Source organism: Alexandromys fortis, unplaced genomic scaffold (genome assembly GCF_014885135.2).
Source record: "Alexandromys fortis isolate MF-2015 unplaced genomic scaffold, M_Fortis_MF-2015_v1.1 scaffold_8_1_9099942, whole genome shotgun sequence".
Lineage (NCBI taxonomy): Eukaryota > Metazoa > Chordata > Mammalia > Rodentia > Cricetidae > Alexandromys > Alexandromys fortis.
In genome coordinates, this window is record NW_026067898.1 from 3,395,754 (window position 1) to 3,410,868 (window position 15,115).

The 15,115-nt window shown below is 38.5% G+C and overlaps 1 protein-coding gene across 1 annotated transcript in view; it reads left to right on the forward strand.

Moving 5' to 3' along the window:
* The window catches only part of Nckap1 (NCK associated protein 1), a 65,653-nt gene that overhangs the window by 34,189 nt on the left and 16,349 nt on the right, over positions 1 to 15,115 (forward strand). The window contains exons 10-17 of the mRNA XM_050119688.1: positions 1,076 to 1,132; positions 1,938 to 2,034; positions 2,293 to 2,399; positions 3,095 to 3,227; positions 5,634 to 5,715; positions 7,707 to 7,765; positions 11,280 to 11,425; positions 12,884 to 13,016. Of these exons, the coding sequence (XP_049975645.1) occupies positions 1,076 to 1,132; positions 1,938 to 2,034; positions 2,293 to 2,399; positions 3,095 to 3,227; positions 5,634 to 5,715; positions 7,707 to 7,765; positions 11,280 to 11,425; positions 12,884 to 13,016 (814 nt within the window). The remainder of the gene's footprint in view (positions 1 to 1,075; positions 1,133 to 1,937; positions 2,035 to 2,292; positions 2,400 to 3,094; positions 3,228 to 5,633; positions 5,716 to 7,706; positions 7,766 to 11,279; positions 11,426 to 12,883; positions 13,017 to 15,115) is intronic.

Below are 15,115 nucleotides of genomic sequence, written 5' to 3' on the forward strand. Positions count from 1 at the left end.
TTCTCTTCCAGAGTAGCAAATGCTCTGAACTGCTGAAGCATCTCTTCTGTCCCTGCCCTAGGTGTTGTGCTTCCCGTTTCCATGAACCCTCTTCTTCATTTTTCTACCTTTGTTTTTCGGTTTTGAGTTATCAGTCCCATTAAAAAGAATTGTCATAGTAAAGTCATAAAATGAATGTGTTCATTACAAAGGCCCATATAGACTGCTCACATGTAGAAATTGGGTTTCGTTGTAGTGTAAATAGCTCAGCTAAGTTGTCAGGAAGATTTTTTTTTTCCTTTTATGGGTTTTGGGTTTTTATCAGTAGTGTTCATGAAGTTATTTATTAATACACGTTAGTGGTATTTCTGAACTGATTAATATTGGAGTTCTATTTCTTTTACGTTTTATAAGGGTCTCATGTAGTCCTGGCAAACCTGGGAGTCACTGTAGAGCAGGCTGAGTTGCATTCACAGAAATCCACCTGCCACTGGCTGAATGCTAGAATTAAAGGCACGCACAACAGAAGAAATCTCTGTGTGTGTGTGTGTGTGTGTGTGTGTGTGTGTGTGTGAGAGAGAGAGAGAGAGAGAGAGAGAGAGAGAGAGATCAAATTAAGCCATAGTTCTCTCTTAAAAACAATGTGATCAAATGCTTTCCTGCCTTAGCTTTCTGTCCACAAGGCGCCTGCATTCAGAGTTGCTGCTGTTGATCCTCATGTGTATCCTTTTAGAATTGATCTGTGCTTATGAACGACTTGCTAGTGTCAGAAGCAGTCACTTTTTAAGTACTTGAGATACTGGGAAATCACTTAATTACATCAAAAGGAAATTTTAATGTATCTAGGGCCTAAGGAAATAATACAATTTTCATTTTACTTTTGGATTTACTGTAACTATTATCTTTCTAAGAAGATTTGATTTGAGTATGTAAAGTACTTGGAAATACGTTTTAGGTAGGTAGGCTTCACCCTTCATTTCCTTTGTAAATTGTTTTTGTTGTTGAAAATAAGTATTTCAAATTGACTTTTTATTTTGTTCACTCTTTTTGACTTTCAAATTAAGATTGACGCGGTTCATATTTTCCTTGTACACAGCTACAATAAACGTATTAATGACATAAGAGAGTGCAAGGAGGCGGCTGTATCACACGCGTGAGTACTTTTATCTGTGCGGAGTTTCTTCCTAAAATACGGCTTTGTTTGATGAGGACAGGCTAGTGATTGTGAGATACAGAGGACGAGAGAGCCTTGTTCTGAAGAGAAGTAAGTTGTAGCCTCTGTGACTAGTGTGGATCTCCCAGGTTTGAAATACTGATAAAGTAAAGAAGTTCCATGCAGAAGACTTTTGTTTTAGTTGTTATTTGTTTAAGAATTATTTGACATGTATTTAGTTAGTGAGAGTAAGCATGGGTGCATAGCTGTGCTTGGGCCTTTATTGTGGCCAGAGGATACCTTGGGGGAGCTGGTTCTCTCAGCCCACCATGGATGGTCTGGGTTGGTGGCAGGTGCTCTGTAGTCCTTGCTGCTTGCTCCTGCTGTGCTTTCCAGGCTGTGCTGATTTGTGTGCACCCTCATGGAAACTGTTCTATTCTTACACGGATGCAAGCAGTGAGAGAATGTGGCACACACAGGCAGTATGTTAACGCCTCACCTTGCTCCAGTTTTATATTCTAAAATTAAGAAATATATACTTAAGACCTGTAAACAACTTTCCAGTTTCCATATAAAAATTCAGTACCTCAACATAGTGATTAAATGTGTGACTTGATGGTCTCCATGAACTTAGAGAAGATAGGATGGTGAGCCGGGCTGATCTCCTACCAGACAGAGAAGACAGCACACATAGCTGAGGACAGCACATCACAAGCTTTCAGTCCTCACTCTGTCTTGTTCTCTGTGCCTACATTTTCCTCCTGAGGGAAGCGTGAGAGACATGTGATGATCTCTTTCTCTACAGCGGCTCGATGCACAGAGAAAGGCGCAAGTTTTTAAGGTCTGCACTGAAGGAGCTGGCGACTGTCCTCTCCGACCAGCCTGGCCTGCTTGGTCCCAAGGTAACTGACTGATGAATTCGCCCTGGCAGCAGCATAAAGCATGGCTTCTTTAGGAAATTTGACCAGAGCTGGAGCCAGGAATGGACTTGCTGACTTGGGCCGCGACATCACCTTCTCTCTTTTCCTCGTTTCTTAGGTGCACACTCATCCTCGTGGCACTGCTGTGCTGTCTAGGAATGACCGCCTCTTTTAAATTTAGTACAAGAATAGGAGCGGTTTTGTTTTTTAATCATTGACTAATCAGTGTTTTTTTTTCAGGCACTTTTTGTCTTCATGGCATTATCTTTTGCCCGTGATGAAATTATCTGGCTACTGCGTCATGCAGATAACATGCCAAAGAAGAGTGCAGATGACTTCATAGATAAGTAAGTCAATCACATTAGAGGAACACCTACTTTCTGTTTATTTTTGTTTATGGGTTGTGAGTCCTATATTAAAGCAAAGATGTTTGAAAAACTCTTTGGGGTTCTTTATATTTGTAATAGAAGAAATACTGATAATGTATTACATGATGTAATTAGAATACAAAAGCTCTAAGACTTTTAACAGTTCTCTTCATTATAGTAGTGATAAAAAAAAGTTGTTCTTTGGCTCTGCCCAGTAATATATATCCTACACATTTGGTTTTCAAAATTAGTACTGCACAAAATATTAAATAAATATCATAGCATGGTCTCGTTGCCATCAGTGTAGTATTTGAAATATCTTTTAGTCCCTAGTTTCTCAGTCAGAGTAAGATAATTGAAAATAGAAATGAATGCATTTAGAAAATCTTATATCTTGTTAATACTCTGACCATTTTTTTAAAAAAAAAATTATGTAGCTGTGAGAAGGGGAAGTTTTACTTGTGTTTGAATATTCTGCTGCCAGTTTTCAGTCTTACCATTTTTTCTTTTCATGATTTTATTGCTATAAAAGAATTATACAAGGAAGTAATTGACATTAAAAATTAATAGCCTTTCTTAGGGAAAAGTTCTAGAAATAATACCAAAACCATGTAGGATGTTCTGTGACAGCAGCAGACTTACTCTCTGAAACCTTCCTCTGACTTTTCACAAAGGCACATTGCTGAGCTGATATTTTACATGGAGGAGCTGAGAGCGCATGTCAGGAAGTATGGCCCTGTAATGCAGAGGTACTATGTGCAGTACCTCTCTGGCTTTGACGCTGTCGTCCTCAACGAGCTCGTGCAGGTAGGAAGTCTCCTAACTCCCACCCGTTGAGTCATTGACATGAACTGCATGTACCACACGGTGTAAATAGAAACAAGCCCTGGTCACTTTATCTGCCAGAGACCATTGTCTGCAGGTGAAGAAACAGGAACTTACACAGTTGGTCATTTCATGGAGTTTCTGCGCACGAGAATGAACACAGTATAGAAATGGCTGCTTTTCCCATGATGGATGTGTACGCTAGCCAAATTCGAGAGGGCCTTGCAAAAGAGCGTAGTCCTAAGTCAGCGCTTGGGAAGATCGTGCTGGCCCAGTGTGGCTGAGGCATGGGCAGAGGAAGAAGAGAATCCCTGTGCAGACCAGGCGCACTGATGAGAGCTGAGCTCGGGCAGCGCCAGGGTGCAGATGGGTGAGATGGCAGGCAGGGTAGCTGGTAGGGGAGGACACCCTCTGATAGCGAGTTATAAGATGGCCAGTAAATGTAAAGTCTGTCTGAATCTTACTCAGGTGTCCTAATTTTATTTTTATTTTGGAATTTCCTCTGGTCTTTAAACTTGGATTTTTGTTAAAATTTTTTTTTCTGTAATTTCTTTGGTCTTTTTACTTTAACATAGATTTTCTTTACTTTTATTTTATTTGTTTTATTTTGCTTCACCTTATAAACTCAAAGGTTCCTAAAACTACTGTAAATTAATGAACAGTAGGAAAAAGGACTAATAAAATTTTCTCTAAAGCGCTGGTTTTCTGGCTCTTTTTTTAGCCACTAGGTGGCGCTCAGACTTCTGATTTTTAAAGATGAACATTAAAGTGGACCAGAATATCTTTTAAATTTCCCAGAGCATTGTTGCCTTGTAATTATATTTACAGATGAGTGTTAGCCTATCATTGCTTTTTACTATTTATTCACAATAGCATATAATTTTATAAGAAACTCAAACTTCCTAGTTTCTTGTAATTTTTAAGACTATTGTAGCACTTTAGATACTTACTAAGAAATTTTACAGGTTTTTGTTATATTTCTAAAATGTTTAATCCACTTAATCTGTATTGGCATGTTTTATCTAAAATAGAGAGCAGCAATACTGAAATTTCTTAGCATTTCTTTTGGGATTGTAGTAAGATTAGTAACATTAGCAAGAATAATAATATTAAAGTTGCTATTCCTACCAATAGTTCATCTTTTTAAGTTACTTTAGCTGTGAAGGTAGAGAAAATAATAATTGTTGAAGAAAAAGGGCAAATATAACTGATGGTCCTTTGCTATCTCATAAGAAGCAGAGCCAGTGTCTTAACAGGAAAGGCAGCTTTGTGCTTTCTTCAGGGTACATTCACGGTGCTTTAACTTTTTGCTAAGGTGTAAATGTAAAAGTAAGGTTACAAACCTGTTAATGAAGTTTGTTGTTAATGATTTTAGTTTTTATATTGTGTTGTTGTATAAAGAACAAAATTTAGCATCTTGGTTCTTAAATTTATAGTTTAGGGACATTTACAGTGCTGTGTAGTCTTAGTGTTTTCAGACTGTATTTATACACTGCTTATGAGCTAAGCATCTATTGTTTAATTTTTTTAATCCTTAAAAAGACTTATTCATTTATATTTTATGTGTAAGGGTCTTTTGCCTTCCTGTAGGTCAGTGTGCTGTGTGCATACTAGGTGTCCATGGTGGCTAGGAGAGGGCATGGATTGCCCTGAACCTGAGTTCAGACAATTGAAAGTCACAGTGTGGTGCTAGGAACCAGAGCAGATCCTGGAAAAGCAGCCAGAGCTCCTGACCCCTGAGCTGTCCTCAGCCCCACCTGTGCTTTTGTTGTTTGACTTTAGAGTCAGGGTTTTTAACTGTAGTTCTTACTTCTGCTTTTGAAGTACTGTGAATTATGCTAAGGGTCTGTTACCCGCAGGCAGAGAGCGCTCCTGCTGAGCAACAGTCACAGCTCCCAGGCTCATTTTGTGTCTGAGAATTTACTGCTTTACCGTGGCCCTGCCATGTTGAACTTGCATGGCTACACCTGAGAGGTTGACCTGGGACTTTTGTTGTTGTTGTTTTGTTTTGTTAGTCCTCATTTTTTGATGCTTTTTTTTACATCTATTAAAAATGTTTTTATTTGTTTCAATTTTGATGGAGTGCATATTCCTGTTACCTAGAGCAGTCCCAGCATCTGGTGGATCCCCCACAGGTCTCTGACCATCCTGCCACTGCAGGTTCACCTTCTGGAGCTGCTCTTATGCATGTGGGATCCCACTTCATCTGTTGATTTTATTTGCATAGTGGGTTTGAGATTTATTTTATAGTTCAGATCGGCATTTCATTCCTTTTTCTTCCTGAGAAACAATTCTGTAGTGAGGATGTGCCGTTTATCCACTTGCTGATGGGGCTGTGAGTTGTCTAACTAGATGACTTTCTTATTGTTGCATTGTTTTATTTTTTAGAATCTTTCTGTTTGCCCTGAAGATGAATCAATCATTATGTCGTCTTTTGTTAACACTATGACTTCCCTGAGTGTAAAACAAGGTAAGTTAGGGCGTGTTGTCTTTCAGTTAGAGATTCAAGTTTTGATTATTAAAGAGAGAATTTTAACAGTTAACTTTTATAAAGTCTTCTCCTTTATGTTTGGATATATTTGATCTGTTACCATTGTCTTAATTTAGTTCTGTCAGAGTGTAGATTTCCAAACTGGATTTCAGGTGGTGTTCATAAAAGTTTAAGAATTATTTTGTGATGTTTGTGACTTAGGAGAAAAGGCCGCATCTCTGACCGCAGGTGAAATGGAGTAGTGAATATTGTGATGTGTCTGTGTGGCTCTGGCTCGCCTGGGTCAGCAGTGCGCTAGTGTCAGGGATAGCAAGTTTATCTGAAGCCAGGCACAGTGGGAACCTTCCGTCCAGGCACTGGGGAGGCAGAGGCACACCAGCGAGACCCTGACCAGGAAGCCAAGTAATAGTAATAGTTTAAAGTCTGTACCAGTGACTTTATGTGTGTTGTCCCATTTAATCCACAACATTAAAAAAATTAGTTACTACTTTTATTTGTCATAGTGCTATGAGTTAACCTCTCAATTATTTGTAAATAAGACTAGTAATTAGAGGTTAGGTATGCCAGTCTCAAAAATTAGGGTTGCACCTACACCTGCTGACCATTGTTTTGAACTTTCTGTTCCGATAGTTTGATGTGTTTTAGTTTGTGTTCTTTATAAAAAGATGTCAAGAACCCTGCAAAGATGAGATCGATAGCTGAATTTTAGTTCCGTCAAGCTTTCTGCTGCGTGTATAGCAAGGAGCCTGCTGCAGTGTTATGTAGTGGTGCTTGGTTTGTGTGGCCTTACCTCGTGGAGCTTGTGCTGATGCTCTGCTCTCTTAGGCTTGCGTTGTAACCCATGAAGACTCAGCTCTTCCACAGAAGCCTGCGTCTCTTGGCTTGGAGAAGGGTTGCAGTCTTAGTGCCTGAGTTAAAATCTGTTGGTTTCATTTGTTTACTTAGAAAATTCACTTAACATAAAATATTCTAACTGGCCGGGCGGTGGTGGCGCACGCCTTTAATCCCAGCACTTGGGAGGCAGAGGCAGGCGGATCTCTGTGAGTTCGAGACCAGCCGGGTCTACAAGAGCTGGTGCCAGGACAGGCTCCAAAGCTACAGAGAAACCCTGTCTCGAAAAGCTAAAAATAAATAAATAAATAAAAAATATTCTAACTGTTGTTTCAGTCATGCCACTCATTGCCTAAGCATTAATCTAGAGAGCTTTTCCATGCTGGAAATTGGAGCTTTCGCTGTTGCTTAAACTCCGCGCTCCGCTCCTACCATCCTTGGGAACACTGCTCTACTGAGCGCTTTTGTAAATTTGCTCTAAAACAGTACCAAGTGGAACCGTGCAGTTGTACCTTTGTGGCTGGCTGCGTTTTTGTTTTTTTGAGACTGGATTTAGTATATTACTTTAGGCGTCTTCCAACTCTTGAGCTTCTTCTGCCTCAGCCTCCCAAGTATCTGGGATTTCAGGAGCAAGCCACTAAATCTGGTTCTAACTCACTGAACATGCAATCAGTGTTCAGCCATATGTAGAATTTTCTTCCTATATAAGACTAATATTCTTTCGTGAGTTCTATGATGTTTTATTAACTTACTCATTTTTAGCAAACACTAAAGCTGTTTTCAGTTTGAAGTATTTTGAATTACCCAAGTAGGACTGTGGATGTACAAATACCACTTTGAGACTCTCTTTTTCTTTTAATAATATACCCAGAAATTGAATTGTCTTAGCTCTTTGTTTGTTTGTTTTGGTTATATTGGTTTTGAGACAGGATCTCATTAGGTAGCTCTGACTGTCCTGGAACTGTGTAGACCAGGATGTCCTAGATTCATAGACATCTACCTGCCTCTGCCTCCTAGGTGATAGGATTAAATCCTGCACCACTAGCCCATTTTGTGCCTTAGTTCTTAAAGTATAAACTATAATTAGTGATTTGTAAAATGATTAATTTCTTTTGTCTCCCTTTTTTCCTTTATTACAGTTGAAGATGGGGAAGTATTTGATTTCAGAGGGATGAGATTAGATTGGTTTAGGTTACAGGTAAGAATAACTTGATTTTTATTGTTCTGTTTTGTGTGAATATAGTATAGTTTTATAACTTTTGAATTAACTTATTGAAAAAAAGTGTCTTTTCTGTGATAAACCACAAAAATTAAATATTTTGTACATTTTTAAACATGTATAAATATATTTCTAACAAGCCAATGTAGAGGTTTTTAATAAAATAGGTTATGATTGTATAATATGCATAAATTTATAGCCCTAGTTGTCTTGATTATCCTGATTCATATATTTAAATTTAATATGAAAGAACACAGTTTCTTTTGATAAAGCACATTTATAGTGTAGCTATAAACTTTTTTAAAAAGTTGATAGAAATTTGGATGTGAATGCTTTACAGTGCTTAGCATAAATAGCACTTGCATTAAAATACCAGAGCAGCTGCAGACAGTACATAGTGTTAATGTATTTCAGTAAATATTTATGAAGATAGGAACTGGTCTACCATCACCTGACCCATTGCCCTGAACTTTTACTTCTGAACTACAGAACTATATAGTTTTGGATTTCAGTAGGGTCACTTTATATATAATTTTTTAGTATTTTTTTTAAATCAATCCTATTGTGCAGTAGAAGGCTGTTTGTTTGTTCCCAGCTGCTCAGCCCTGAAATAGTCACACAGAAACCATATTATTTGCAGTACTGTTTTGCCAATAGCTTAAGCTATTTATTGCTAACTCATCTTAAATTAACCCATCTCCATTAATCTGTGTGTTGCCACAAGAGACTGTGGCTTACCTGGTAAAGTTCTGTCTCTGGCAGGGCTACATGGCTTCTCCTTGACTCTGTCTTCTTTCTCCCAGCATTCAGTTTAGTTTTCCTGGCCTACCTCTACTCTTCTAAGCCACTGGCTGAAACAGATTCTTTATTCATTAACCAGTAAAAGCAACACATAAACAGAAGGACCACCCACACCACTATTGTCTTTGTGTACTGTAAATTAGCAGTAATTTACTGTCTTTATTGTTAGTAGTTACAGAAAGAAGAGGGAGTTACCCTGTTTAAGAGTTTTATAATCTAACTATGAAGAGAAGGCATACAAAATATAAAAAAAAAAAAAAAAAAAAATTGAAAATGTAAAAGACTGGGGCTGGAGAGGTGACTTAGCAGTTAGGAGCACTGGCTCTTCCAGAGGACCAGGGTTTGATTTCCAGTTCCCACATGGCTCACCGCTGTCTGTAACTTTGGCTCCAGGCAATTCGATTCCCTCCTCTGGCCTCTGGGCACTAGGCATTACAAACAGTGAATAGACATACATCAGGACGAAATATCCATACACAATAAATAGATGAATAAATTAATTTTTTTAAAGGGTTGAGTGAAAAGACACCACAGATATAAGTGTTAGCTCATAGCAGCATTGGGAGGGAGAAAGCTCAACTGGTAATAATAATATTTATACAGAGTATGGAAATTATACATGAATTTAAATATGAAGGCAGCAGCTTGTTCAGGAAAAGGACAAAATGGAGTTGAGTATGAAGTTTTCCCGTGAGGAGGAACTGTGGACGGCCGTCGTCTGTCTGGGAGAAGGGAGGTGGCTGGGAGCGGCGAGGGCTCTTCCAGTGGGGCAGAGCCAGCAGGATGAGCCTGTGCAGAATCACGGCTGTGTGCTTTGTCCTCACTGGCCTCTGATCCAGTTCTGATTCTGAGATCGTTATTTTTTTAATAAATCATTTTCATGGTTCACTTTTTCCTACTCTTGAGACCTTTTTATCTATGCATTATTAGTCATTTTCCTCTTAACAGTGGTCACATTCCCTAATCACTTTAGTCCCTCAGGCTAAAGGGACTAGGAGTCCTGAGGAGTCTTTAGTTCCATTCCAAACGTGTCTTCCTGTCTTTCTTCACATTTATTTGGATCGTTTGTTTCTTAAAACGGTGTAGAAACGCACTTCTCCTTCCACTGTTGTAGTTTGAGAAGTAAGTTTCCAGCCATTTCACTTGGCACTGTTTCTCCTGAATGTCTTTTCATGGTGCTATTTCAATTCTGAGCTTTTTAAGTAGGCATCACATAATGGAAATCTTTATTAAAGTCGTGGCCACAACTGACTCCTCTTTAAAACAGATTAAAGCAAATAAATACAATTAGGCTTTTTTGATATATATTTACATCAGTAAATTGACATATTTCTTACTCTCTCCCTTTTCCTAACAAACAAAAACTAAAACATAAAGGACTGCATTTTCTGACGTGTTGCTATTAAGGAATGGTAGTATTGTCTAGCTGAAGGTCTCTTGCCATTGTGAGATTAGAGATTTGGTTTTTTATCTTGCTTATAAAACATAATTTAGTTTTCTGTCATTCCTTGGTTAACAGGCCATGAAGCTCCAAGAGACCAAGTGCTTGATGTTTCCAGCATGTGTGTCAGCTGTGTGGTCATTGTCTTGTGCTATAGGAATAGGTTAGGGCCTTGCAGATGAATGCCTCCTGTGCAGCAGCTCTGTTCTCAACAGCATACATGCTTGCTCATTGTTGCCATGAAAATGTTGCCTCATCTTTCAAGTTTGATTGCTATACATACAACTTCAATAAGTAGCCTTGGGAATAAGTAGTTTGGGTCTTGAGTCTTTTCATATTTAACAAAATGTAGACATACATGAGATTCATGAAGAAGTGCCCCCTAACAGCCAGAAGTGTCAGCATTTGGAATTCTGTTGCCCATCACGGTTAGTCATTTCCCACAGTGAATTAATTATCTGAGTGGCTATCACAGCTGTCAGACACGTTGTCAGCATGTCCTTCTAATAGACTTCTGCCCTTTTTTGCTGTCTATCTACACCCACTTTTCCTACTTCTTCCATGTGCAGCCAACTTTGTTAAATAAAAATGGCCATTACACAGAGCCCTCAGCGGTTCACCCGAGGGTTTGAACCCTTTAGTTCAATCTGGTTGAATCTTTCTTCATCGCTCCTTTTGTTTGCATCCAAACTCTGGTCACTGTGACCTATATTTATCTGTAAGCACCCCTCTTGGTACTCTCCGTTATTCACAGACAGGATTCTAATATTGGATTTGCTATTCAAGTCATGGAACTTCTTTCTCCACAACCTGCTTGAGAGTGTTGGTTAAGTCTTAACTTTCTTTGTCCATTCATTTTAATAGTTTACTTAACTTGCATAAGTTTGTAGAAGCCATCAGATTATTATGTTGTCCAGTGTTTTGTGTGTGTGTGTGTGTGTGTGTGTGTGTGTGTGTGTAAATGGTGCAGAGCAGGGCACACATGGAGTTGGAAGAAAACCCTGGGGAGTCAGTTTTTTTCTTCTACCATGTGGGCCTAAGGGATTGAACTAGATCATTTGGCTCAGCCACAAACAGGCCTACCTGCCGAGCCAATGCACGAGATCCCACTGTGAAGAATTGTAGAAAACAGTGTTATTGGTACAGTTTTAATGTTTTTCAATAATGGACTTTCCCCCCACTTTATAATGACAAGATTTGAGTCATTAGTGTCTTCCTAAACTATTGTTGTTTGTTGTTGAACTGCTACAGGCATACACTAGTGTCTCCAAAGCGTCACTTAGCCTTGCAGATCACCGAGAACTTGGAAAGATGATGAATACAATAATATTTCATACAAAAATGGTAGATTCCTTGGTGGAAATGTTGGTAGAAACATCTGATCTCTCCATATTTTGGTATGTTGTAATTTTCTTTAAATCTGAACTGGAAATGTTTTTATCTGAAGCTGCTTGATTGGTTTTTGTTAGTACAGTTCTTAAGATAGTTCAGTAAGGGAACAATAGACTTTTAAACTTTCTAACAAGCTGGGGGCTGGAGACTCACACCTTTAATCCTAGCACTTAAGAAGCAGAAGTAGACAGATCTCTGAGTTCAAGGCCAGCCTGGTCTACAGAGTGAGTTCTAGAACAGCCAGATCTACACAAAGTTTGCCAAATTGAGGTTTTTAGGTCTTTTTTTAGTTACTCCTAAGAGAAACTTTATGGAGTGAAGTGTCTTTCTCGCATTCTGTTTGAAGATGTGAATCTCACATTAAGGGCTCTTTTAAATATTTAATCTGAGTGTAAAAAAGTCATGGATAAATCAAGGAGAGCAGATATTGGAAGTTAATGCCTGGTAACCGCCTGCCTCTAGTTTTAGACAGTGAGTCACAGAAGTGTGCTGACTGCTGCACGCGTTGAAGCACAGCCTCTCCTATTACACTTAGCGCTAGCATGCACTTCTCTCATTTCCCGCTCCAGAAAACCTCTTTCCTAAGGGATGTATGTTATTGTCTCATTTCTGTCTAAAATACTAAGTGTTTAAGAAATGGTGAGTGAAGGGGTGAACTAGGCCGTGGTCAGACTCTGCTTCCTGGCCTGTTGTTAGGGGGTGACTTGGAACCCCATAATGTATCTCCTAAAGTGTGGAGATGTCTGCACGGATGGTAGTAGTGGTGTCCAGGTGTAGCACAGAGAAGATTATCAAAGGCTTTTTGATTTTAGCAGTTTGTTAGGATAGCTTTTATTACTAGTGCCCTCTCCTCTGTGTTAAATTTATGAGAATTTTAAGATTATTTGGATCTATTACCGTCTGATCCAAAGCCTGTCATAGAAAGAGGATGAAACATTTTTGTTTGGGTTACTTTTTTAGCTCTAAGGTTTTTACTGTAAAAGAATATAGTTAGAAACTTCTTCCTCCATTATTAGAGATAAAAGCACTTTGTATAATATTTGTTTTGTAATTTTCAGTCATATTTTATCCATATTTTAAAGTTGATGGCATATGATTATTTAGTACCAATATTTTTCTCACTGATATTTAAAATAATAGTGGTCCTTATAATTCCTTAGCTATGATAAAATTTGAAGATAAGAATTTTAATGCGTGTATTCATACTCTGTAGATATTGCAAGTTATGTGTTTTAAGTTTTTGTTTAAAATGTTTTGATGTTATTGAAAGAGTATTACTTTGAATGAACTATCGATAAGTAAAAAGTACTTTGGGGGGGACATTTTTAAGGGAATAAATGTGATCGGTTGGTAGCCTTTATTCACTTGAGTTTAAATTAACCAGCCGTTGGCGCTGTGTCATTTTTTGCTTGCATGTAAGCTGTGGTGTTGCTGTTTGATGCCTTTGCTGTCTCTCCTCACAGTTTTTACAGCCGTGCTTTTGAGAAGATGTTCCAGCAGTGCTTGGAGTTGCCCTCCCAGTCGAGATACTCCATCGCCTTCCCTCTCCTTTGCACGCACTTCATGAGCTGCACACACGAGCTGTGTCCCGAAGAGGTAACTGCAGTGCAGCGCTGTGCTTTCTACAGCAAAGCTGGATCAGATGGGTAGCCAGCCAGATGTTTAATAAGACCCAGTTACTTAAGTTTTATTCTCACCTAAACCTCTTTATGTAGATCGGGAAAATACTTGAATAAATCCATGATAAAAACCGATCAGTAGGATGCATGATAGAGGTATGGCAACTAAGAATGTACTGGTGAATAGGCATGCATGTATATCAGTCTTTTGCCCTTTAAAATAACTGATACGGCTGGTATTACTGTTTATAGATTCAGTAAATTGACTATTGGATTTAATATTTAAATTTATGTACTTTTCATCTTAACACTGAAAGGACTTGAAAATTGAATTTATGGATTACTGACTCATTAGCGTCATGGATTTGTTAGGTAGAACCCAGGTTTGTACACTTTGAGGGAGATATAAACACACAGCTCCTGAGGAGAGCTAATCAATAATTTTGGAAACCCTAAGTATCTGTTAAAAATATACTGGGTATTAAAAGGAAAGGCTTAGCTTGGAAAAATAAGTTTCAGTCCTCTGTTAGGCTGCATGGTGATGTAGTTAATGATACAGAGTGGGGTGTGGGTAACCCCAGCACTCGGGAGGCTGTGGCAGGAAGATGACATTCAAGGCTAACCTGAGCTACCTAGAGAGACCGTCTCAGAAAATACTATTTATAGTGAATATTTTAACTGGCTAAAAAGAATAGAATTTTAATGTTCTTACTACAGAAATCAAGTTGGTGAGTAATTGAATCTTTCTCCAGTATACACAAAGATGATGATGTCAGGATGCTGGGAGTCTGTAGTGTGGTGGAGTGCCTGCTAGGGGTCTGCAAGGCCCCAGGTTCATCCCCAGAATAAAAGAAAGCCATACATAAATAAAGCATCACATTTTATCTAATAGATGCACTTATATTTGACAGCCAGTAAGGAAATAAAATGAAAAGATCTTTTCTCTAGTCTTTAAAAGAATCATCATTTTGTAAGTGGCAAGACTATACATTGAAAGCGAGAAATGTGTCTCTATAACGTAGTGTTCACTCTCTCTCTTAGAGCTGCAGGATGTGTTGAAAAGAAACTTGAGGTAGCATATCTAGCTTGTGAGTATTCCATGGGAAGAGCACTTTGAGAAAAGTTGAGGCCACAGAAAGCTTTTTGGGAATCGAAAGAAAGACTTGTGCGACATGTCAAGAGACTGAGACATGTAAGAGAGCCTGATGCCCAAGCCTGTAGTCTCCACTGCTGCGGCCGGGGTGAGAGGACACATGCTTAAGGCCAGGATGGGCAACTTGATGAGAGCCTGTCTCAAAATAAAAAACGCAAGTGGAGGCTGGAGATGTAGTTTTTTTGTAGCGTGCTTACCCAGTTAAACTGTACCTAGTTCTGGGTTCAAGCCACAGTATCTCCCCTCCCCCCAAAATCCCGAGCTGCCCCACATACAAATTGACCAGTATTTAATAATTGGCTACAATCTCTTTTGTTTGGATTCATATTAACGTTTTTAGGTCACTTAAAATAAAATTTAAGGTTGATAAATTCAGAAATGAATATTTTATGTGTTGAGTACAATTATTTTGACAACATGCAGACTTTCTGTATGTTACATAAATATGGAAGACAGAAGGAAATTTTTTCTTAATTTCTCTTTGTAAAATATCTCATGTATAGTAGAGAATTTATGCCTTCATATATTGAACATTCTATTTCTTTTGTTTGTTTGGTTGGTTGGTTTGTTTTGTTTTGTTATTTTTAGACAGAGTTTCCTTGGGTATCCATGGCTGTTCTGGAACTCATTCCCTAGAGCAGGCTATTTTAAATATTTTTAGTTAGCAATTAGTTTTGTTTTGTTTAGTTTTTCAAGACAAGGTTTCTTTGTATAGCCCTGGCTGTCTTGGAACTCAAACTTTCTCTGTAGATTACCCTGGCTTTGAATTCACAAAGATCTACCTGCCTCTGCTGTGCTGGCATTAAAGGTATTTGCAACCACCACTCGGCTCTAATTATTTTAACAAAATCCCTCCAGTTAAAATCTACCAAACTAAACAAATGCAGACTCCTGTAGAGATAAGTAGATTGTCTATTATATAT